The sequence below is a fragment of the Acanthochromis polyacanthus genome, chromosome 14 (genome assembly GCF_021347895.1).
Source record: "Acanthochromis polyacanthus isolate Apoly-LR-REF ecotype Palm Island chromosome 14, KAUST_Apoly_ChrSc, whole genome shotgun sequence".
In the NCBI taxonomy this organism is placed as follows: domain Eukaryota; kingdom Metazoa; phylum Chordata; class Actinopteri; family Pomacentridae; genus Acanthochromis; species Acanthochromis polyacanthus.
In genome coordinates, this window is record NC_067126.1 from 12177669 (window position 1) to 12202106 (window position 24438).

The 24438-nt window shown below is 36.0% G+C and overlaps 3 protein-coding genes across 3 annotated transcripts in view; 2 read left to right on the plus strand and 1 right to left on the minus strand.

Moving 5' to 3' along the window:
* Positions 1–5984: 5984 nt before the first annotated feature.
* Positions 5985–11941, plus strand: nms (neuromedin S). The gene is made up of 7 exons (XM_022221897.2): positions 5985–6171; positions 7871–7917; positions 8263–8319; positions 9449–9475; positions 9569–9622; positions 10158–10232; positions 11410–11941. The coding sequence occupies exons 1-7, from the start codon at positions 6099–6101 to the stop codon at positions 11440–11442; spliced, it is 366 nt and encodes a 121-aa protein (XP_022077589.1). The 5' UTR covers positions 5985–6098; the 3' UTR covers positions 11443–11941.
* Positions 11835–16523, minus strand: pdcl3 (phosducin-like 3). The gene is made up of 6 exons (XM_051958989.1): positions 16417–16523; positions 15134–15251; positions 14172–14262; positions 13850–13993; positions 12847–13055; positions 11835–12424 (listed from the first exon to the last, which is right to left on the minus strand). The coding sequence occupies exons 1-6, from the start codon at positions 16420–16422 to the stop codon at positions 12276–12278; spliced, it is 717 nt and encodes a 238-aa protein (XP_051814949.1). The 5' UTR covers positions 16423–16523; the 3' UTR covers positions 11835–12275.
* A 4168-nt stretch (positions 16524–20691) lies between these two features.
* The window catches only part of LOC110956147 (TBC1 domain family member 8), a 42870-nt gene continuing 39123 nt past the window's right edge, over positions 20692–24438 (plus strand). Inside the window, exon 1 of the mRNA XM_022201464.2 lies at positions 20692–21085. Within this exon, the coding sequence (XP_022057156.1) occupies positions 20959–21085 (127 nt within the window). The 5' untranslated portion in view covers positions 20692–20958. The remainder of the gene's footprint in view (positions 21086–24438) is intronic.

The window sequence follows — 24438 nt, forward strand, 5'->3', positions numbered from 1 at the left end:
AATCATAAATGAACACTGCAGGATCACTGGAAAACACAACAATCTATTAATTTTTCAAAGATTTTTGCTCTGATAAACTGTGAATTTGAGGTGATTTTTGAAACTATAACATGCATTTCAAAGCTACCAGTGCATTTTGGGGCTCAGAGGATTAGTGGAAGCTCCATATAGTACCTTTAATATAAAAAAATACGGCTGCAGCTTTAAAGATCCCCTGAAGTTCACTTGTACTTGCAGGTAAAGACTAATTGATCTTCAGTGATGACATCATGCTGCACTAACGAATCATTTCCCACACCTCTGACTCACTGGTGACATCAATTATTTTTCTTTCACTGGAATAGATCTGGGATTGGACAATCTGGCTGATGCGTTCACAGCTTTGTAACCACTGGGACCTAATATATCATGATCTATCCATCCTTACTCACTGTTTATGGCAACACAACCCATTTGCCAAACAGAAAACAGCCAACAATATGTGTCCTATCTCTAAAATATACATGCAGATAAACTGAAAATGACCAGAGACTCGTTGACAGGGGGAAACCTATGAGTAGGTCTGTAAGATTTAATGAAACACTTCCCCCCTTCACACAAAGACAGGTGTTACAGTAAAAGCTGTGAGAACCGAACCTGAGAGCCATCACCAGGCACTAAGTGGCCACTGTGAGGGAACCTGGCATTCTTTATGTTAAAGAAACACAAGTGCAAATGAAAGTTACATTCTACTATCGCGTCATTAATGCAGGAAAAGAGCAGTCTCAGGAGGGTTTATTGTTGCTATGTTACCACTCACAAAAGTTGCATAAAGCCATACAGTTAATCAAGCCAGCAGACCTTTGCTACTCATTACCGACAAAGCTCTGGACAGGATTGTTTACGATGCTAATTAGGTGGCTTCTTCCTGTCTGTGACACATTAAGATCTGAAGCTTAACTGTAGCTCATAGTACAGCAGAAGTAGCTCTAGTTTCAGCCTCTTGTGCTTTAAAATCAATTTATCTCTTTGGCTCATTCTGTTGGGCACCAGTGAAACTGAAGCCCTACATGAAAGATAATGCTCATTAAGACTGTAATGCAGGACCTCGTACCCCAACACCTGACTGCACTCATCCACGACAGTCTTCTTTGTTTCTGAAGCTATATGTCATATATTTGGGCCTCCGAAAGGTCAGGATATAGGACATCCTAGGTTACATTTTATTAAGTTCTTTATGAGAAAGGGTCATCTTAAGTAAATTTGATGGCAAGCCTTCTTGCAACTGTTGAGACATTTCTCTAAACAAACCACAAATGTCAGGGAACCACCAAAATCATTAAGATTTATCATCTGGGAACCACGAATGTCTGTGCAAAATGTCACGGAAATGCATCCAGTTGTTTTTCAGATATCTGATTCAAAATGGTTGATCGATTATCCAACAGACCGACACAGACAGCCACGACTAAAGTTCAGAATGTTGTTTAACAATTAATATCACTATTTTTTAGGGTATTTCCAGAATCCTTGGACTATTTGAAAGAAAAATGTTGGATTTGTGCAATAAAAGAAAAAAGTAAATTACAATAGTGTGTGAAAACATGAAATAACAAGAAGAGGAGGAGTCATAGGTGTCTTGGTGGCCTACCTCACTACTCTCTGTCTTGCACAGTCATGTACTGTATTCCGTACATTTCTGAATGATGGATTTAACTCTACCCCAAGAGATGTTGGGTGACTTCTGAAGAATCCTTAGATTCTTTGGCTGAAAATTGTAGTCGTACAACAAAAGAAGAAAGTAAATTACAATAGTGTGTGAAAACAAAAAAACAAACTAAGAGAGCTCTCAGCTGTCTTAGTGGCCTACCTCACTAGTCTCTGTCTTGCGCAGTTGTGTGCTGCATTCTTTACAATTCTTAATGATGGATTTAACTCTACCCCAAGAGATGTTGAGTGACTTCTGAAGAATCCTTAGATTCTTTGATTGAAAGATGTTGGATTCGTGCAATAGTGTATGAAAACTTGAAACAAAAACAGAGGAGGACTCATAGGTATCTTGGTGGCTTACTTCACTAGTGTCTTTCTTACATGGTCATGTGCTGTATTCCTTACATTTCTTAAGGATGCATTTAACTCCACCTCAAGGGATATTAAGAGACTTCTGACTTGTGAAGGATCCTTAGATCCTTTGACTGAAAAATGTAGTTGTGCAACAAAAGAAAACAGCAAATCTACAATAGTGTGTGAAAACAAAAACAAGAAGTCAGGAGGAGTCATAGCTGTCTTGGTGGCCTCCCTCCCTAGTCTCTTTCTTGCACATTCACTCAGTTTTTGAGCTTCACCTGCTCCAGGCAGTTGTGCTGTATAACGTACATTTCTTAATGATGAATTTAACTCCACATCAATTGACTGCTGAGGAATCCTTAGATTCACTGATTTGTCTGCCACAAAAAACAAAAATGCACAATATTGTCAGGAAACATAGCATAACAAGAAAGGAACATAACTGGACAGGAGATATACAACTGCCAGAGAAGACATTTGAAAGCACAACCAATGGCACTGTCTGGTAACGGCCGTTGTTTTATTTTACACACTGAAGTCTTGTTTTTGTTTAAGTGCCGCGGAATGGAGCATGTCCATTTTTCAAAATGAGAAAGTGAATAATAAGTTCTTCAGCTGCTTCTCTGTGATTCAATGTTTCCTATTTCCTCTGTTTTTGTACAGGGCAATCACACTTGATGGGCTGTGATTACCAGATCTTCAGATGATCTGCACACTAGGAGGATTCAAGAGTCAACAGTGGTTGAGGATATTGTTTTTTATCTCTGCCACCTGACCAGGAGGCTGGTTCAGTTGGGCTGCTGAAAAGTGTTTTTTTAGTTTACGGATGCAGTTGATCTGAATGTGCTGTTACTCATAGTCATGCAAAATTTAATTAAATAAAAGTAGTGGTACAAATAGACAAGAAATATCAAAATGTATATCAAGAAAATGGGTTTTTGGTAAAGCTTTGAGTCTTCTCTATGTAGATTTTCCATATGAAGCTTTTTTATATTTCAAAATTTGCATGTAATGTGTTTGAAGGCGCTGACAAATTATGTCGTCCAGTCATCACATCTTCTCTATATAGAGTCGCCTTTAATCTCAGGTATCAGTGTTAGGGGGGAATGTGAGCAGTGAGTCGGCCTCCAGTCTACCTGATCAGAGCAGTTAATCCCTGAACAGAACAACATACAGTGTTCACATCAGAGCACAACCCAGCAAAAAGTCTGATCTGTTGAATAAAACAACAAGATAAAGGATTAGCGTTGATCTGCCTGATTCACAGCAGAAAGAACCTATCTTTAATCTCATTATATAATTGGTATCTGTCTCCTTTACATTTAAACATGTATGAAGGATAATATACATGTACTGACCTCATTTTAATGCAGATATTCCAGATTTAGCCATTTTTACTGGCCTCATTTTAATGCAGATGTTCCAGATTTAGCCATTTTATTCCAATTACAAATAAACTCCAACATACAATGGTAGTGGAAGTTACAGATATAGTTAAATGTAAATCATCTGAGTGTAGTAAACATATCTTAAATGACTGTAGTATGAAAACATTTGTATCTGGAAGGTCCAATCACTAGCTGATTAGTACTCCTGGATATAACTCATTAACCCAGAAGAATAGCCAAAGCCGCTCTGTGAAATGGTTATTTAAAAGAGAGAAACTTCAAAGTAATTCTGGTAAACTATCAGCTGACGCAGAAAGGAGAGACAGGATCTTACCAAGGGAATAACAGAGCACTGCTGTTCATCATTGTGTGTACAGTTTACAGTAGCAAAAGTAGCACTTGCAAACCTGACACACACAAACACTGGAGCAAAGATGAAGCTGAATTTGGTGAAGCTTTCCTTACGAATGTCTCCGCCACAAATAACTGAGAGGGTGTTAAAAAATTCCATTGTGGCAAGGTGCCAGAGAGGAAGATGAGATTCACACTGAGATGCTAAAAGCATTGTATTGATGGACTGATGTGGATGACCCCCTTCTTTAGTGTCATGTACAGGTCCTAGCAATTTTCTGTGACTAACATACTGAAAGGGCAAAAATAGGGCACTGAGTGATATGTATTAGTTATTTTATCATCTAAAAATTAAATCAGGTTGTCCACTCATGACATGAAAAACAACGGCTTGTTTCCAAAAATACTAGAACCACCAAAAATCAAACTAAATTTCACAAGAAGTCCATCTTTCACTTGAAATATTGCACATTGTCTCCCTCACAGCCTCTAAATCAAGCCCAACCTTCACATCCAGACTATTTGAATAGCACACAGTTTAGGTATATTCACTGATATAGTTTGACATTTAACATAAATCTGGAGGAGCACATACATTTTAAACTATGATAAATTGCTTCTTCTTTGATTTGCAGGGCATCACTACAAAATATTAACATAAGGGCAGAAAAAATTGAATCTATCATGCATTTATACACAAGTTTGGAGAAACACCAATTTCATCTATGTGTTTTTGCATGAGAAAATGCAAAATATACATTTTTCATGTGCTCCACAGTGACATTAAACCCTAATCCAATGAGATCTAGATTCACAGATGGCCAGAGCTATAAGCAGGCGACATCTCCAACCAAATTATAGAGACCAAAATGATCCAAACAGCAGTAAAATCATATTTATAATATTTAAATAAATCACAAAATATCTTAAAACCAGTTAAACTACACTGACATCCAAGGGGAATAAATTATTCCCCTTTTGCTTCTTGCTTGTTGTCTTGACAATCCTGTCATGTTTTTTCTTTCTCTTTCTTCTAATCACTGGGTTGCTGGTAGAAAACGTCCTCTGGAACCTCTTGTAAAATGCCAGCACTTAGAAACAACAATTCTGGTGTTGGGGTTATAAATGGTGGACGGAGAGGTCTGGTTCTCATAACATCCTGAAGCATCCATCAGAATGAAGCTTAAAATAGTTTGTTAACTACAGCAGGTTAAAGCGTTGCCTTTTCTATCAAGCGCTACATAATATCTTGTAAAATCATAGAAGAAACAGATACATTTTGCATGTTGACAGTAAAAACAAACCAACCAACCCAAAAGGTCAAGACTGTCAACAATATTTGATCTTCTACAGCATTTTAACCAAAATTGCACTTTGAACTATTTTTATTTAAATCAGCAAAAATATTATTTTTGCCATTATTTCAAGGAAATTTAAAAAAAGAATTAAATATTATGAATATCAAGTACTGAAAAATGATAAATTATGTTGTAACATTTTTTTTTTACAGAAGTTCTTTGTGTGTGTGTTTTTAATTTACACACTGACCTTAAAAAACGAAATAGTGAAGTAGTAAAAATCACAGGAATAACATATCGATTTTTATGTCAACACTAAAAAAACAGACCCAAACTGTAAATAATATGCCCACATCAAAAATCTATAGTTTTAAATTATACTTTTGCAATGTGTGACTGCAAAGATTACATTGCTTTATTGTATTTAAATTTGATTAAAAATATATTTTACATAAGTTTGATGATGTTTTAGTATCTTATTTATACCGTTTTGAACATTATAGCACTTCACTGTCACTTTCTTTTTTTTTTTTTTTTTTTTTTTTACAGATTTTTGCATGATGAGCAATAAAACATTGATCTTTTCGCCTGAATCACACAGCAATGCCTTTTTTCTAAACTAGTGGGGACTTCTGATGCGTAATTGCGCAGATCATTGGAGATTGGATAATTTGACGTCAGCACAAGTTTCACATCACATAAGAAAAAAAAACGATCCCAGTGCTCCCAGTGCTCCGTATTCCCAGTTCCTCGCCGCTGTCATGAATGTGTAGATGGAGAGAGAGGCAGGACGAGGTGCGCTGGATTTACGCAAGCGGGTTCGCTGATGACCGGGTCGGTGCGTGATTGGTCACCTGACAAGATCCGGTCAGCCTCAAAGTTGTGAGCTTTTAAACTGCTGCGGCCAGAGGGCACCGATCAGATCACACAGTCGCCAGGAGCTGAAGCGACCAGAGCGGATCTGTCCTCTCCAAAAAGCGCGCAAACCAGAGGAGCGAGGAAACACTGTGGAGACATGACGGTGCCAACTGTGCGACAACTTTTTCTTTTATGTCTATTGGGGTTTTTTGGATGTTGGAGCACAACAGGTAGGTGTATCAATAACTCAGCTGCATCTAAGCCAGATGTTTTACTATAATAAAACCTTAAAATGCAGTAAAATTGCGCAATATTCTCAGTTGTGATTGAAATTTCTTGGCTATATGTGGAAGTAACACAAAAAAAATTAAAATTCTCTCTCTCTCTCTCTATCTATCTATCTATACATCTATACATCTATACATCTATACATATATATATATAAGGTACTAAAAATCTGCAAAATTATGTAAACACATTGCAGTCTGATATTTTAAAAGTACAAATTAATATTTGTAAAAATACAGAAGTAACTGCACATTTTATCCTGAAAATAATCATTAAATGGACATTTAATGAAGGTTTTCATGGCTTTGATGTACCAATGTGTTCAGGTTGAAAGCATAAATCACAACTCACTCAGAACGAATGGCACCTATAATCTCTCATAATGATGCCAGGAGACGAAAAGTGGAAAAGCCGTTTAGAAGCTACACTTCAGGTTATACTGAAATTCTCAAAGTGTATTGAAAAAAATCTTTAGAAGATTCAAGATTCAAGAAATATATAAATGCACCCAAATTTTTCAGCATAACATAACATAGCTATAAAAACTGTTCTAATAGAACGTCATCTATTTTTATAATTTACAACTTCTTGATTAATTCTTCATTAAATATTTCATAAATACTCACAAAAAAAATAATAAATAGGATAAATCCAGGGTCTGAAATGGTTTGGTAGAATGCAATAACTTGTCTTTCATTTATTAGACTATCCAATGGAAAATTATTTATCAACAACTTATCAACATAGACGACAACTGATTTGTTATTTATGGGAATTATGAATGGATTGTGATAATAGGCAAAGCAACTTAAGTTCCCTGTCTGGGCTAAAGGTGCCGTTCACACTTCTTTCTTGTCATTTAAGAAGCTCATTCACTCTTCTTAATTAATGACTTGCTTATATGCCACTATTTCTGCTACTGCAGCTCAGTAGACAAAGGTCAGCGGGTATCCTACTTCACAGTAAAAGTCATGAAGCCTGCAGGTGTGAATTTTAGTGTATAATTTAGAGCTTGATTGATGCTCTGCAGAGCATTTGGACCACTAATGGAGGTTACACCAAAGGGAAAATCCTTAGTAAATTAAGGGTGAATAGTGGCTGAAGAATTCAGATTTCTGCAGTCTTTCAGAATTTCCTAATAATTTTTTAACTTCACAGAGTCAGTGAAGATGAAATAATTACACACACATGCACATTAAATCAGGGTCCTGCAAAGGAGGAGTCAGTTTTGGATTTCAGGCTGTTGTTTTAAAAGATACTGTAGTGATACTTTTTGAAGAAAGATGTTGCGTTTTCATCATGCAATATGTTATGTCTAGTTGACATAACATATTGCATGTAGTCAGAATCATACAGACAAATGTAGTATTGCATCAAATATAACCTTAAGTAGACTCTAAAGAGCCTGTTTTATAAAAGTTTTGTAATGATAGCACGTAAAAAAATACAAGACTGTGTAATAAAATCACCATAAAATCGGTGTTTTGGACCAAAAAGACACATTGAATTACATTATTACTCTATATTGTTACTGTGATTTCCCTTAATTAGAGTGACGGCAGTGTTAAGTTGAAAGAAACAACAGAATATGAAAATCAGAACACATTTACATTTCCTTCCTCACGTGTGCTCTTTGTCCAGATGCCAGTCCTTATGATCAGTGGGAAGATGCCATGGCGTTACGAAAGGTAGGACATTTCTTCAGTTACCTGCAAAGTCTCCCTTCCTTCATCCCATTTCCACATGTGGTATTTGAGGAAGAAATGGTATTAGTCCTCAATGTGTCAGTCACCTAAATCTTTATTAATGACACCGTTAGTGCAGCTTTAATTAGCTTCATTACTCAGCTGCTAAATAAAATCTTTTGACTACACAGTTTTATCTAATCATCAGCAGCTGCAGTCAAGTTTACAGAAGAATACGCAAAAGTGTATGGATCAGTACATTTGGAAATGAACATGTAAAAACAGAATCACTGGTCAGTTTTCATTGTTCATTGCCAATTAATTCATAAGAATGTCGCTTGTCTGCAGGTGCGAGGCGTCCAAAACGATGATTTGAGTGGCGTGTTGTGGAGAGACCAGAACGAGGTAAGAAAACACTACAAAGTATAGTATATTATATATATAGTATATTTGAAGATCAGAGAGAATCCTCAGAACTGATGCTGGCACTGATTGCATGAACTGCTGCTCTGTCGGTGTCATTTCTTCTGATAGCAGTCAAGTCATTCAAGTCATCTGAGTCTCCAGTGTGTCTCTCTGTGTTTTCCTCCTCATCCTCACTGGACCTCGCTGAACTTCCACAACACTGTATATTACATTGTTATAGCTGTTTATTTAAAAAAAGATTTAATACGATACATCGTAGTGACATCTTAATATAATTACTGTAACACAAGACTAAGATGGATGAAAATATCTTTTTAAAAGTTGTTTAACTTTTTTCTAAACTTAGCTTTAAAAATGAAGTACTACATTTCCCATCATCCTCAGTGTCTGATGATTGTTGGACTGTTTTGTTTATGACTCTAACATGAGGACAATGTGGTGATAATCTAATGTCACACAGAGTATTTTCAGGAGTTGATTTGTCTACAAGGTCTCGGACTGGGCATCATAATAACACTAAGTTTTCCCTGTATGAAATATAATAATGTAATGCAATATCCTTTTTGTCTTTTTAAAAAAGGATTTCAGTGCAGCATTTAACTAAATGATAAACTTATAGATATCAAAACAAATTCTCACCCAATTCACCCACGACTTAAAACTAAAATGTAAAGCATATATCTTAGAAAATCCAACAAATTAAATAGTTATTTTCCTTTTCAGTGTTGTAGCGGTAGCATGTGCAGTGACAAAAAGGGGAAAAATAAAAAATCACAAAAATCATCAATGTGTTTGTGGGTGAAAAACTGGAGTCTGTTTGGGTTTTGGAAGCAGTTTTAAAGCTCTTTTGGAAATCCTGGTGTGCAGGAACACAATACAAGACAACACAACTATAACCAGTTCTTCAGAAATTAAACAAAATCAGTAACTGGCGTCCTAGAATTTGTGATAATTGCTGTTGTTGTGTCTATCTACAAAAATAACGTACAAGTTAGCTAGTGAGAGTGAGTGGACCTGAATATTGCCGTTTAATTGATTCATTAATAGAAGAGAATCACTTTATTCATGCCCGAAATGAATTAATGTGAAATTGTGTGTTTTTCTGCAGGAGCAAGTCCAGAATGTTTTCAAAAGAGTAAGTTTTCCTCCCCAGTTGTGTTCCTTTATTTACTTCAGGTCTTGGTTCAGCCGCAGCTCATTGATTTTAGTATTGTTCTTTGTTTTTCAGTTCTTATTTCATTACTCCAAAGCTCGCAACTCTGTCGGAGCCGTACAGCAAGAGGTGAGACAAAGACAAAAACAAACCTTCTTAAAATGTCATTTTCAAGATTTACTGCTTTCATTTAAAGTCACTGATTCCACCAAGTATGTGTAAAAGGAGAACATGTAACATCTGCTGGAAGAAGCACATTTGTAAAGATTAAAGTTTTGTTTTTTAAAATGCTGATTTGAGAAATTGAGCTGACGAGATCAAGTTTTCTGAAAATGGACAACAAATGTACGCCAGACTATTTGATGTGTGAACTTTGGAATCAGTTCTGTCAGTGTTAGAGGAGTGACTTGAGTGCTGCTAGTTCACTGCAATACAGCAGGAGGTTAAGGGACGGAATTAAAAGATGAATTATAGAGTGAAGTTCAAATATTTTACTTTCTGTGTATTCTGCAGCTTCTGAGTTGAGCTGAATCATGAAAAACTAGTTTTGATTTTTGTGACGACAGCTTTAATAGTACCTAAGTTTATCAGTGCCCTTCTTATTCTGAAAGCGACTTCAGAATTGCAGATCTTCAGTAACACATCTTCTCTTTTCCTCCTGTAGTCTCACTCAGTTCACCCTCTGATGCGACTTTCACCAAAACTCTCACAGAGGAGAAAGAAGAAGGTGGTGCTTTTGGTGAGAAAAACCTAGAAACATAAACTCATTAAGTCTCTGTGTATTCTTAGAAGACCAGGATGTACGGCTGGAGTTTTTATGGGATTATGACGCCCACATGGATGTGAAAATACATCAGGGAGAGAGACGGTAGTTTACTGTCAGAAAATAAACACAGAGAAACTACTGCAGGCAGCTCTTATTTAAGCTGCAAGATTCTTGTTTTTGCAGGTTTTACAAGATTGGCTGCAAAATGTTGGGGTTGGTGCAACTTTAACATGAAGCTGCATCAGCTTGTAACTCACAGGATGAATTTGTCTGTGAAGTTTGAATGAGTCGATCCAGAATTACTTACTGTTTTCTCAGTTTGGTTTGTTTAAATATCTGTTAGATGCCTGAGGAGTTAAAATGATCCAGCATTTAAAAGGACAATTCAACATTTTAGGAAATACGTAATTGTTATTTAAATATGACAAAGGTAGCTTTTACTTTTAGCCTGATTTTGTCTAAAGGTAACCAAATGCATCATCCAGCACCTCTAATATTAATTTCTAATCCATACATCATCTAAAAGGGAAAAAGGGTCTAATTTTGGGGGTCTATTCAGTTTTTCCCCTTAAAATCTAGATTTATTATTGTAACAGGATTGATTTCTCTTTCGCCAATCATCATATAAACGCATAGGATTTAAGTTTTTCTTGCAGAAGTGAATTTTTGACATGTACAAAGCAGTTTTAATCAGCAAGAAAGACAAATCAGCAGCGCCAAAATGATAAGAATTGAGAATGAGAACTTAAGCAGATTTGCTGAATCATAAAAATACATTTTTGTTTATCAAATTGTCAGAAATGAGAGGAAAATGGGCAGGTTGAAGTCAAATAAAGAAACACAGACTCTCCGTGTTTACTGTACATCCACCGATCATGTTTACTGTTGTGCTTTGGAAATCATGGAAGGCCCACTCTGAACCGAAAAGAATTCTTGCAAAGGTTGAAGAAGAGTCAGAAAAAAGTTACTTTCCTGTATTTGTCTTTCACCTTAAAGGACTTAACCTTTTCACGAAGCTTCTGTTTCAGGTAGCAAAGAAGTAGTGATAAAGGACGAGCCGACGTAAATCACTTATAATCACATCACTGTTCAGGTTCGATTTACTGTCAACACTGACTTTTCTCCTTGTCTCTTCTCGCTAATTAAACAGAAGATTCGAAGTCTGCCGGAGGGGCTGTTGTAAAAGAAAAACCTGAAAAAAATAAAACAGAGAAAACTACACCCAGCAGAAGAAGAGAAGCTGGGAGCTCTGCCTCTGGACGTCACCATCAACATCAAGTGACTGAGTAACGCACAGGCGTCTGCGACACGACTCTCCAGATTTGTTAACAGAAAATAAATTATTGTATCGATGGAAAAAAAAACAAAAAACTACACTGCACTGCCATGGCTGCCACGTGTCTTGTTGCTTCCAAATGTCACTGAACTGTTTCTGAGCACAAATTTGGCATGTTGCACTGTTACACAAGATGTGTGTCACAAGACATCAAAAAACACTCAAAATAATCATTTTTATAATCAGCAGTGACACACACCTCCAACACAAATTTTTAAGAAAGAGAAAATTGGCACCAGTCACTGTGGCAAAGAGGCGAACTCACATTTAATTCAACACAATTAAATGTACATGTACATTTTGTGACATAATTCTCAGAAAACATAATAAAAAACATTCAAATTTGTCTTTGATGCTTCTGTAAAGTCAATGTAGGTGAATTTAAATTAGAAAACAGTGAGTGCTCTGCTGTTCTTCCCCACTTTCCTACGGAAAAGTACAGGAGGCTGGTTGGTTTGATTCTCTCCAGCCCAGCAGCCTGCCCTTGTGCCCTTAAGCAAGTCAGAGCCCTGAGTGCCACCTACATGGTTAAAATACAAAATGCACATGTTGATAAAGGAGAGTCTGTCCCCTCTCTGTACCTATACAGATGTTTTAAGGTCTTCTCAGTGTTTGTTTCCCGTGTAGCGGCCACATGGTCTTTCTGTTTGGAGTAACAGGTGTTTTGGTGCCGTTTCTAATTAATAGTCCTCGTCCTCAGAGTCACTGTCCTTCCGTGTAGGAAGTGTACTTCTGATCGATGACATTAGCTTGTCTTCGATTTGTTTCTTGGGGTTTTCCTCCAGGTCTGTTTTCACTGCACCAGTTTCTGATAACCTCCATTCCAGCTCTGGAGGGACAAACATAAGGCAAAGTACAATATTTTACCTATAAAATATGATGAAAATGTACAGATTTAGAATCAACACGTCTCTGAAACACTGCCAGCAAAAAATTAACCATTTGAAAGATTTGTCCCTGTAAAGATTTAATAACACGAACATGGTCTAAATGTCAATATTTGAGACTATGATTTAAATTTGATTAAAATTGCAACCAAAATTGATTACTTTAACTAACCTGACTTAAATTGCAACCACTGAAAGATCAAAATGTGACACTAAATTGAGATCAAATGCCAAAAATAATCCTGCAACATCTTTGTATTAGTTTTAAAGTCAGACATTTAGCCATTTCGTGCAAGTTATAAAAGGCTCCCAGTTTCATATCACCTCGTCATGCAATTTTTAAAGACAGCAATTTGCTCCCTACCTTCAACTTTGAGGTTCATGCCTCCAAAGACCAGCGGGCCGATGAACTGGGCCTTCATCTCTCCCTCAAAGTAGACGAAGATCGTGGGCAAGTTGCGGTCGGGGTAGTTGGGGATGCAGGTGGTGGAGATGGACTTGAGGAATTTGGTCTGAGGGAACTTTCTGGCCAGTGTGCTCAGATGCTGGTTGATGAGGGTACAGAGAGGGATGCTGCAAAGGAGATGAACGACAGAAATGTGACTGAACTGCTATCGATTCTGCTTGAAAAGCATAACGATCCAACATGGTCTCCAAAAATACGGTCTTTTACAAAGTGCATACTCATCTACATTTTGAAGAAAACATAATTTCACACAGAAAGACAAGATTGTGACTTAAACTATTTACCAGAGGCCAATCTCTTCAAATTGCTTATTTTATCTGACAAAAACTCCAAAACACTATATTTAAGTAATGATTCACCAAAATGAAATAAACAAAAAAAGCAGCTGGAACCAGAGAACACTGATATTTTTCTTTGAAAATTCTTGAAACAAATAACAGATACAGAATAATTTTCTGTTGTTTACCTCATTCACAAATTGACTTTTGAGCACTACAAACAGCAGTATTCAAATTGACAGGCATTGCAACTGACCTGCTTAACATGAATGAGCTTACAAACTACCATTTTTAAAAATAATGATTTTCTTTTCAATTATTTTCTTTTAAATTCTCATCCTGTTTAAGAGCAGACCTGTTTGAGTTTTGTCCAATAACATTTAAATAGCTGCAACAAATGAAACTGTTTGAATAGATCATTGCAATCTGTTGAACATTTTACACATCCAAAGTACTTGACAAAAACTATACATTCTAAGAGAGCATATGTGTATGTATTTACTGAATAAGATTAATATACACATTAAAAAACAACATACAAACAACTATTCTCTGTTTTGGGGAAATGTTTCAATAAGCATTTTTGTCTAATTGAAGATAGTGCATGCAGCTGGTTGACCTACCCCTGTTTGTAGAGATGCAGCACCACCCAGATGCCGTCTCCAGCCTTGTTGACCTCTTTGATGTAGTCCTGACCAGAGATTTCACCCATCTCCCCAAAAACATTCTTCATCTGAGTGGCCTTCCACTCTGCAAGACGTTTCTGTCTGGAAGGAGACACATCAGTTTACTGACAGACTGAACTGAAAGTCTCCATCGACAACAAAAGCTTTAGCCACCGATCCAAAGAGAGAGTTTCTGAAATATACAATCCACTGCAGTGACCTTAAGGACAAATGTAAGTTGTTCAAACGTTCTTCACACAGGATACAGCTCTCCACTTACCTGTACATCTCAATGGCAGCCTCATCTTCCTCACTGAACTCATCCTCATTCTCCTCCAGTTCTTCCAGCGTCATGCTCTCATATGTTTTTACTGTTCCAAGAATCAACAACAGTTAACAGCACTTTACATGCACAGCAAACAATCTAATACTCAGTGAACTACTGAACAGTCATATTAACCTACACTGAGTCCTAAAATTTGAAATATAATAATCAAATAATGTACATGCATTTCATTGATACATATGAAACATAAAAAAGGAACAAAAAAAGTATGATGGACTAAACTAGGTGACAAGTTAAACTATGGTCTACAAACAAATACATTTATATCCCTCAGACTAAACCACAAAGAAATACAGTGAACCCTCGCTAAAACGCAGTTCACCTTTCACGGCTTCGCTGTTTCACGGATTTTTTTAGGGCAGTTTTTTTATGCTTTTTTTAAACAGTGCATTGTGTTCTGCATCCTGATTGGCTAAGGGACTGACCAACATGAACAGTCTCCGCGCCTGGTCTCCTCTGCCATACAGGCCAGCGCTGCCTGCTGTGGAGCGCTGGATCATTTCTCTCCTTGGTCTCCATGTAGTGAGACACCCTGAAAGACGGAGCCGACAGAGCAGCCTTCTTTTCCCCTGCCATCAACCGGACAGTGGACGTGGTCCCCAGCCGTCTCTGGCTACCGCAGCCGCGCTCCCCAGAAGAGCACTGGCGTGAGCCTTCCCCACCCCCGACTGCTCCAATTGATTCAGCCGGCCCGCTCTCTGAGGCAAGAGTACCGCTGCGGCGTCCACCTGGCTGCAGCTGCAGCGCTCCCCCAAGTGCAGTATTGTATAATAACTGTAAAAAATAAAGCTGACTACTTCACAGATTTCACCTATCACGGGTTCTTTTTGGAACATAACCCCCGTGATAAACGAGGGTTCACTGTACTGTTATTTATTGCAGCTTGCCTCCCTTACCGACAGACTGTTGTTGAAGTGCCAGCTCCTCCTCTTCGTCATCTTTAGGAACCTCTTTGGGAGGAAGAATTCCTTTCTTCCTCAGGATATCATTCCACTCTGTGTCTTCATTTGGATCCTAGTGAGAAAACAAAGGACATGTACAAGTTTTGTTACTCTGGCTTTCTTTGAGCTTTGGTATGCGAAGCACTTTCGGTTTTTATTTGAAAGAGCAAAATATAACTCTTCAAACTAAAACTGGCTTTGAAGATCAATATCAGATTACTAAGGCCACAGTTTAACTAGCCAGGTTTTTATGAAAATAAGTTCTTTTCACAAGTTTACACAGTTTGAAACATCATCTGTGAACAGGCCATTGTCTAAGATAAGTTGTGAACAATGCAGACCTGGATGAGTTTTGTCCTTGTTTAAAGCCCCAAATATATGAAAGTAACTTTTGTGGGTCTGAATGCCGCACGTTAAAAACTAGATTGAACACAGACAGACAATAAAATAAACATGGCACTGTGTCTCAATCTGCTCTAGGACACAAAAGGTGCTGAGAAAGAATGAGTGCTTCGCCAATTAAAGCAACACTGAGTAAGATTAGCAGTGGAGGGATGGTGATACTTCATCTGTAGATGGGATGTCGTTATTAAAAACATGTTGCTGGTGAACCAGCCACTGGACAGAGACAACATTAGACTGACAACACTAGCTCATAAAAACTGAATTTCTGTATTTCCAATCTAATCTCTCATCTGTAGTCGAACAACTTTGCAAATAGTGGTAAAGCACAAAATTCAGCCTGAACCAACTACTTCTGTAACGTTGAGGAGGCAACAGGAAGAACCAATGTTGAAACGTTACTGATTTTAGAAACTTAAAAGGTTTACTGTTTGTGTAAATTTAGAATTGAAGCTTTCTTACTTTATTCAATAAAATCAGAAAGAGACAAGCATATTTTTTACAAACACCACTTTTATATAATTTCTTAGTAGCCCTTGTTGAACGTCTGCCTGAATATCTGTCTTATCAAAACTGTCAAAACTTTTTTTTTTTATCTAGCAATTAGTCATTCCATATATCACAAACAGTTTCGACTCCAATACCAAGTTTAAGAGTTTTTCAGTTTTAAACGCCTAGCTGCCTAACAATGCTACGCCCAGCGAACACCTAGCTAAGTGTCAAAAGCCTGTCTTAAAATCACGTCGACGCCCTACAAGGACACCAACAAACGCTAAATCGTCTCATTTACCAATCTTAAACCACAGCTTTTAATACAGCAACAAACTTTTACAAACCTGCATTTTGACAGATGAACAAGTCTCTGAAATCACACCGCTGGTCTCCTCTCAGACACGGAAACAGAAAGACCGCAGACGGTCTGACTCCGGCAGAAAACAGAAACTCAGGACGGTTGTAAATTAGCACGCGATTCGTTATACGTTAAGATAAATCCTGCTAAAATAAGTGTATCTTCATAAAAACACATATAAAAGGTTTTAATTTTTATATTGCTGCGTACATTGGTAATTTCTAATTTTAAAATACTAGGAACTGATATTTCATAGGTAGGACAATAATAAAAGTGACACCAACTTCCCTTTGAGGCACAATATGGCCATATAAGGAGTTAGAGCGCAGCATTCCATTTGTGGCTGCTGGAACCAAACAGGTGCAGCTCACACACACTATTTATAAGGCCTTTAAAATTTTATCTGGTCTATTCAATCAAGAAAAGACAGAAAATAACATTAACCTCTTCATGGATATAAGCAGTGTGCCCTGGAAGTTTAGAAATATAAAATGAGATATAAATTTCTTAATTGCTATCTCATCTTCTGTAGACAGTATGTCAATATTAAAACACATTATAGCTGAACCAGCCACAGATTGTGTTGCTGAGTAAGATCTCCTCTAAAAAAATCAGAAAGATGACAACAGAAGGCTTCCAGTATGCTCTTGTGCAATTATAAATTGAGTTATTTATTTTGTGGATTTTGTTAACTATACATTTATGTATTGCTCATGTAATTTATGATTATTTATCAAATGAAGACTATAAAACTGAATTTTTAAAAGGTTACATTGAATTGGTAGCTATTAACCTTTTTCTGTTTTAGTTTGTGATCAGCTTTACATTTGATGGTGTTTAGTCCATTTGTTAACATAATATATACTAGACACACACACCTTTTGTAAGCTGTTTTTTTTTTTTTTTTAATTTTACCTGGTCCAATCATGTAAAAGCAAAAAAGAGAAAACATAACAATCTTCATTGATTAAATTCCTTTGAGCGTACATAGTGGAAATACGCAATGTGTGCTGAAAGCTTAGAAATATAGAATGAAATATACCTTTTCTTATGATTACCCTATAAAAATAAATGTAAGTTTCTGCCACTTCATCAAATGTTGACTTGTGTGAACTCTGCACATTTCTTTAAGAAGTGATATTTTGGATTTTGTGCCTGAATATGCCACAAAAGAACGGTCACACAACTGTAATGGAGTAATCAAAAAATGCAATAAATACTCCTGAACTGTAGCAAACAATGCTTTTAAGTTTTAAAGGTAATATAAGAGAACTGCAGTCATTAATTACAATCAGCCATAAATGAACTAAATATTAGCAGTTCTTTTAAAGTAAATGTACACATGAAACACACAACATTACTGACATTTGGAGTATAACACTAACTTAAAGTGAGATATTTGGAAATTATACTTCTGCAGTGAAGCTACCAGGATAGTACACTGTGGTGAGATGTTTTTTTCTTGTCTAATTTTAGCCCCAATCAATTTTTCTACCTTAACTTCCTCTTTTTCTTCTTTCTCGTTTTGCTCACTATCACTCGAGTCTGACCAAACACATCAAATTAAAATTTGGTGAAACTTCTTGCTGGACGAAATCAAAGATGGATTACTAAAGCAGACAATAAATAGTCGGGGGGACGTGTCATCATCGGCAAATCAGGAAATTGTCACCACTTGAAAACATAAACAGCTGATAGAAATGTAGGAAAAAGTAAAATAAAATAAAATACAACTGAATTAAATGAAATGAAATGTTTGTAATTGAATTGAATTGAATTTAAAGTATTTGATTACAATATGAATGACCCTGTTATTTCCAAGGGCTCTGCAGCAAATACAGGTTTTAATGCCTTACAATTGAATAAAATAGAATAAAATTAAATTAAATGGTTTTAATTTAATTTAATATCCCAAATTCTTACTCTTTGAATAATTTTGTGTTTAATGAATTTAGTATTAGACTAGGTAGTGCTATCCGAGCAGAGATATTGATGGAAGCTTCTGAAACAGTTATTCAGGAGGATTAGCTTGTTCTAATCCTGCTGAGAAGAAATACATTTAGTTTATCTGAAGTTAATATGAAGCTTCAGCAGTTTTGTGTTTAACAAATCAGATATCTCCCCAACTTACAATTTTTAATACAAACGTCCTTTGCATTCCTCTACAGTCCATCCTTGCTGACTTAATGATTCAAAGGGGACTTTTAGGAATAAAAATAGTAAAACCCGAAAGGATATCCATTTGATTTGTCAAACTGAGACGTAACTGAAGCTTCATACTAGCTTCAAGTAAACTGTAAAATGTATGTTTGAGCAATGTTGAAGTCTATTTGATGATAGATCTCTACAAGGACGATGGAGAACACCTGGCAGAGCTTGTTTCAGTGTTCATATGGTCACACAGCTGCTGTTTCAGGCCAGACTTAGCTATGAAAATACTGATATTTGCATCAGTAGTCATAGCAATAAATCCCATATCGGCATGTTCTTTATTTGAAATTTTCATTAAGTTTTTCTAAGGAACCATAACACTATAAAGTGCATAAACATAAATCAAATGGTCAAGAACCTAAACAGTTTGGAGAAAGCATTGTCTCTGCATCTATTCAGTCTGTGGAGCTGCCTTGTTCATGAATTGTCTCATTAAGACCACTGGTCTTTATTTATAGATATGTTTTAGTGATTGATGGACTGAGTTCAGACAATAAGCCTTTGTGTGATAATTGTGTACCGAGCACCTGAACTGTGTGTCAGTTGATCGTCCAATCACAGAAGAAATTTGGGCTCTACCGGAAGAGGAAGCGAAAGTAGCTCAAATGCGGACATGAAGAAAGTAAAGAAGAGGTCTCACTTTGACCTGTTTTTCAAGCACCACACACATCACGCTTTAGTTCAGAATTGTTTAATAAAAGGTCTTTATTCATATTCCTTATATTAACTTATATATATAATTTTTCAGATGTTTTGTAAACTTTAAATTCTTGATTTGCTAAGTATTAACAGATTATTTTGTTTTCAGATTGAAGGTGTAGGCTAATTTAAAAAAAATGTTGTAAAAACAAAACAAGAATTATTTGTAGTTCAAACTGAAGATTTTACAGTGAAGTGAAGCCACTCTTCTTTGCCAAAAATTGTCTAAACTAAATTTTCGGTGTTGGAGTAAGTTGTACTGAAAATAACAACAATACTATAACAACAATAAAATAACAACAATAAAACAATAATAATGTTAGTAATAACCAAGCTATTACTATTATCTTTTTAAAATCTACATTAAAGAGGCATTTTTTTCTATTTGCACACCACAGTGAGATTTAATTATACTCTAAGAGTTACTTTCCTATTTTTTTAAAAATATAATAACAACAAGAATTATAAAAATAATAATAAACAAACAAAGACAAATAAAATCTTCTCTTTTTGTTTAAGACTATTGATTACTCTGGGAAATAAAATAAACCAAAAATATTAAAACCTGCTTGTTTAACAATTATTTATGATCTTGGGATATATTTGTGCCAAAATAACTAAACCAACCAAACAAAAAAATAAACAAACAAGCAAATTATTATGATTTTTTTTTTTTTTACAAATTCCAAATATTGATACAAAATTAAAGAATATAAAATCACAACTTTTGACAGTAATTGATGATTATGGGTGATGTTTGTGTCACATTTTGTAATTTTTTTAAAGTATAATCTAGATAGATTTATTTATTTTTATTTATTTATTTTTATCATAGATATTTCTGGGTGATGCTTGCGCCAAGATTAATTCAAGTAAATTAAATTTTATTTATTTTGCGATAATTACATTTCAAACATAGACTGTAAGATAAAGAATAAATCTTTTTTCGTGCCTGGCTCCAGAAATCCAAAATGTCAACATGGAAGCAGGCTTCATTTTCTCAGTAAAGAAACCAGCTGGTTTATGAATTCACATTGTCTCAAGAAGCTTTACGGAACCCATATGCCTGAACTTTAAAATAAAAACACCACCAATAACAACAACATTACTTGCTGTGATTTTGGTGTCAAAATCTTTTTTAAACATATATACAAGGAAGGTTTTCATTTATTCAGTCCTTTATCATTTGCAGTTGTACACAAATGTTAAAAATAGCCCAAAAAAACAGATTTTCCTGGGATTGTTGAGGGTTCGAGGATCAACCATAAAGCTATTTTGCTAAATGTTTTTATTTTATTCTTAAAAACTCCATTCTGTAGAGCAGCTGGACCTGCATTCAGCTCCAGAGTGAGAGCTCCTCTGCATCCAGGATCTCTGGTCGGTGTGTACAGCTGCTGCAGATCGGGTGTGAGCTGCAGACAGACGGAGGCGAACCAAGTCCGAAGCCTGCAGCTGTCTGGAGCTCAGGAGAGTCGACATGGATCAGCCCGAGAACCGGCCGCTGTAGGACGGACCGGTGCCGCCGCCGAGCCGGAGGACGGACGGAGGGAGTCGGTGTAGCGCCGCCGCAGAGACCCACACGGCGGAGGGATCCTGCCGTCCCTCCCTGCTGGAAGAAATGTGGCTGAACCCGGAGGAAGTTCTGCTGAAAAACGCTCTGAAGCTCTGGGTAACCGAGAGGAGCAACGACTTCTTCCTGCTGCAGCGGAGGAGAGGCCACGGAGAGCCCACCAGCAGGATCACAGGTAAACAACAACAACAACAACAACAAGCAGAAGAGGGGACGTGTAGGCAGGAACACAGGTAACAACAGAGGGGAGGCCAGCTGGTAGAAAAACTACTAAAAAACAGGAGAAACTCTGGAAAAACAAGCAGCAGGTAGCAGTAAAACAAACAAACAAACAAACAAACAAACAAACAAACAAACAAACAGGTGCCCAGAAGAACATTTGTCCACAAACTGTGTCCTGGAATCACACAGTTTGCTGTCAAATCACAGTTTAACCTGGTTTATTACAGTCACATGTTCAGAGGAAAACCCCTGATTTACATACCTGGCCTGCAGACTGGCTGCTTTACTATGGTAACAGATGGCCTGAAGTAAACCCTAAAACTATGAGTCAGGTAACTTGCTGGTTTTCAGACTCCAACTACTAACAAAGGAGATAAACCTACGGTGTCTTTGCGACAAAGCTAATATCACATCAGTTTCCATAAAATCTGCACCGATCATTTATAATTTTAGCTTTTTTTCTTCCAATACTGGTCTCATAGTCATAATGAGAAGTTACCGTAAGTTTAAATTTGTGTCATTATTTACTTGAAACATGTACAGAGAAATGGTCATAACTCTTACACCACTTCTAGCCAAAACTGAAAGAAAAGGAAAACAACAAGCAGAGTTCTGTTTATTTACTTGGGCTTGTCTTTTGTTCAACTGACTGGAAAACAGTTTACAAGAGCTCTGCTAACTGCCATTCGCGTTTTATCTTTGTAAATTTGGATTTTGCCCTGTTGATCATACAAAACAAGCATATCATTTAATTTTTCTTATATATTACAGTTACATAATCCATATGTACTTTATTTTGAAGGTTGATAATTTATAAATTGATTAATTAATTAATTTTTGCAACTCTAATTAAAAAAAGGTTTTAAAACTATAGGAAGGATGATATTCAAGAGGAAAAAAACTCTTTAGGTGCCAGTAATGCCCCGTTCAGTCTTACTTTCTTATGGCTTTTGTTGGACTTTTGTCTGTTTTTGTGAGTTAAATCTGTACCTTTGTCTGGAAAACTGACAGAAGTACAAAAGATATGAAATGTATTGTCATAAAGGAATAAAGAAACAAGAAAATATTCAAATAGGCTAAAAAATGAAAATTTTGACTTTTTATCTTTAAAAATGTGGTCAAACTAATTATTTGATTATCAAAAAAGTTGGTTTCTTAATTTGACGGTTGACAACTGATGAATTAATTGAATAACTGCTGCAACTCTAATGAAGAAAAGGTTTAAAAACAATAGCAAGAATCGTATTCAAGAGGAAAATTGGAGAAAAAACAAGAGGAAAATCCTCTTTAGCAGACACCACCACAAACATCACAAGATCCCTGTTCAGACTCACTTTATTGTCTTTTGTTGGACTTTTGTCTGTTTTTGTGATCTGAATCTGCACTTTTGTGTGGAAAACTGACAGAAATCCCAAAGATATGAAGTGTATTAGAGGCGTAAAGAAACCAGAAAATGTTAAAATATTAGAAACTAAAATCCCAGAATTTTGTCGCATTGTCATGAAAAATTGCTCAAACTGATTATTTGAAAAAAAGTTGGTTTCCTAATGTGAACGTTGACAACTGATGGATTAATTGAATAACTGTTGAAACTCTGACGAAAAAAGATTTAAAAACCATGGTGAGGATCATATTCAAGAGGAAAGATAAGAGGAAAAACCACTTGAAGTGACAATAATGGCACAAACAACACAAGAACTCTGTTCAGACGCGCTTTATTGTGACTTTTGTCGGACTCAAGTATGTTTTTTGAGTTAAATCTGCACTTTTTGTTTGACAAACTGTAATTTCCTGCAGGAGAATAACAGGGTTGTGGAATTCAGTTGAAGGTGGTTAAAGTCTCTGCCATCGATGCGTCATGATTTATCTCGTTTTGGCTCTTCAGGACTTTGTTTTGTGTTGGAGCTTGTTGCAGCTGCAGCTCGTCTGACTTCTTCCCACCGCTGTGGCCTGTTTGTGTTTCCTCTCTCTAGTTTCCTCTCTGAATCTGTACGACAGACTTCAGTCTCAGTCGACTGTTTGGCAACGACGAGTGACGTCTAATTTCATTAAAACTCAGCTAACAGTCGGTACAGAGTCGTCTTTATGTTCTTCCTTCTTCCCCCCCATAGAGAAACCCAGCCAGAGCTCCTCTCATAAAATAGAATAGTAGGAACTTCCTGGCCGTGTTTTACTTTGTGTTTGTGTTTGTTCCCACTGTTCCCATAGCGAGCGGGGTCGAAGGGTCAAGTCCTGTTGTCACCGTGTTCAACATTAACTAATTAAATGACCTTCGCTTTGGTATTTCTGGCACACAGGCAGAGACAACTGATAATTCTGGGAGATGTTTGTGCCAAAATAAAAAATAGAATAATGAAACCTTCTCTTTTCTTTGCTTGAGATTAATTGTGATTCAAACAAGCAAACAATGATTGTTCCAAAAATATAGAATATGAAACCTAGATGTTTGGTTGTTATTGATAATTCTTGGAGATGTTTGTGTCCCAGTAAAAACACAGCCAATTAATTTAATTTAATATTTTTTTCGTTTAATTTACTGTCTTTAATTTATTTTTAAACTTAATTAAATTTAATCAAATTTAATTTTAGATTTTTCTAGGAGATATTTGTTCCAAATTTTTAAATATACCCAATAAAACCTACATTTTTTCTGTGTGATTACTGGTGGTTCATAGATCAAACAATTTTGAAGAATAGTTGACTTATTTTTATTTTGTGAAATTCTAATACAGTATTAGTAATCCTAATTTAATGACCTTTGCGCTCATATCTCTGCCACACAGACGAAAACAATTCTTTAAAATGCTTGTGCCAAAATAAAAAAATAATACACAAACTTATTTTTTTTGTGATTATTGATGATTATGGATGATATTTCCGTCAAGATAAATAAAATATAAAGAAATAAATAAAATCCTCCCTTTTCTCTGCTTGACATTATTGGTGATTCAATGAAACAAAATTAAATGAATAATAAAACATAGGCTTTTTAATCATTTCTGAATCAGAATCATACAAACATAAGAAGAAATGTATGACCTAAAAATATCAACATAAGTCGAAAAATATCTCCTAAGAATATAAACATAAGTAGAAATAGTTTAAGTATAAATGTAGAAAATAAAGTGTAAGTATTCATTGTATTAACTGCTGTGCTATTGTGGGATAAGTTTGTGCAAAAAAAAAAACAACAACGATTTGATAATTCTGGGAAATGTTTGTGTCGGAATAAAACACATTAAATTAAATTAAATGTTTAATTTTAATTTTAATTTTAGATGAATATAGGAGATATCTTTGCTAAAT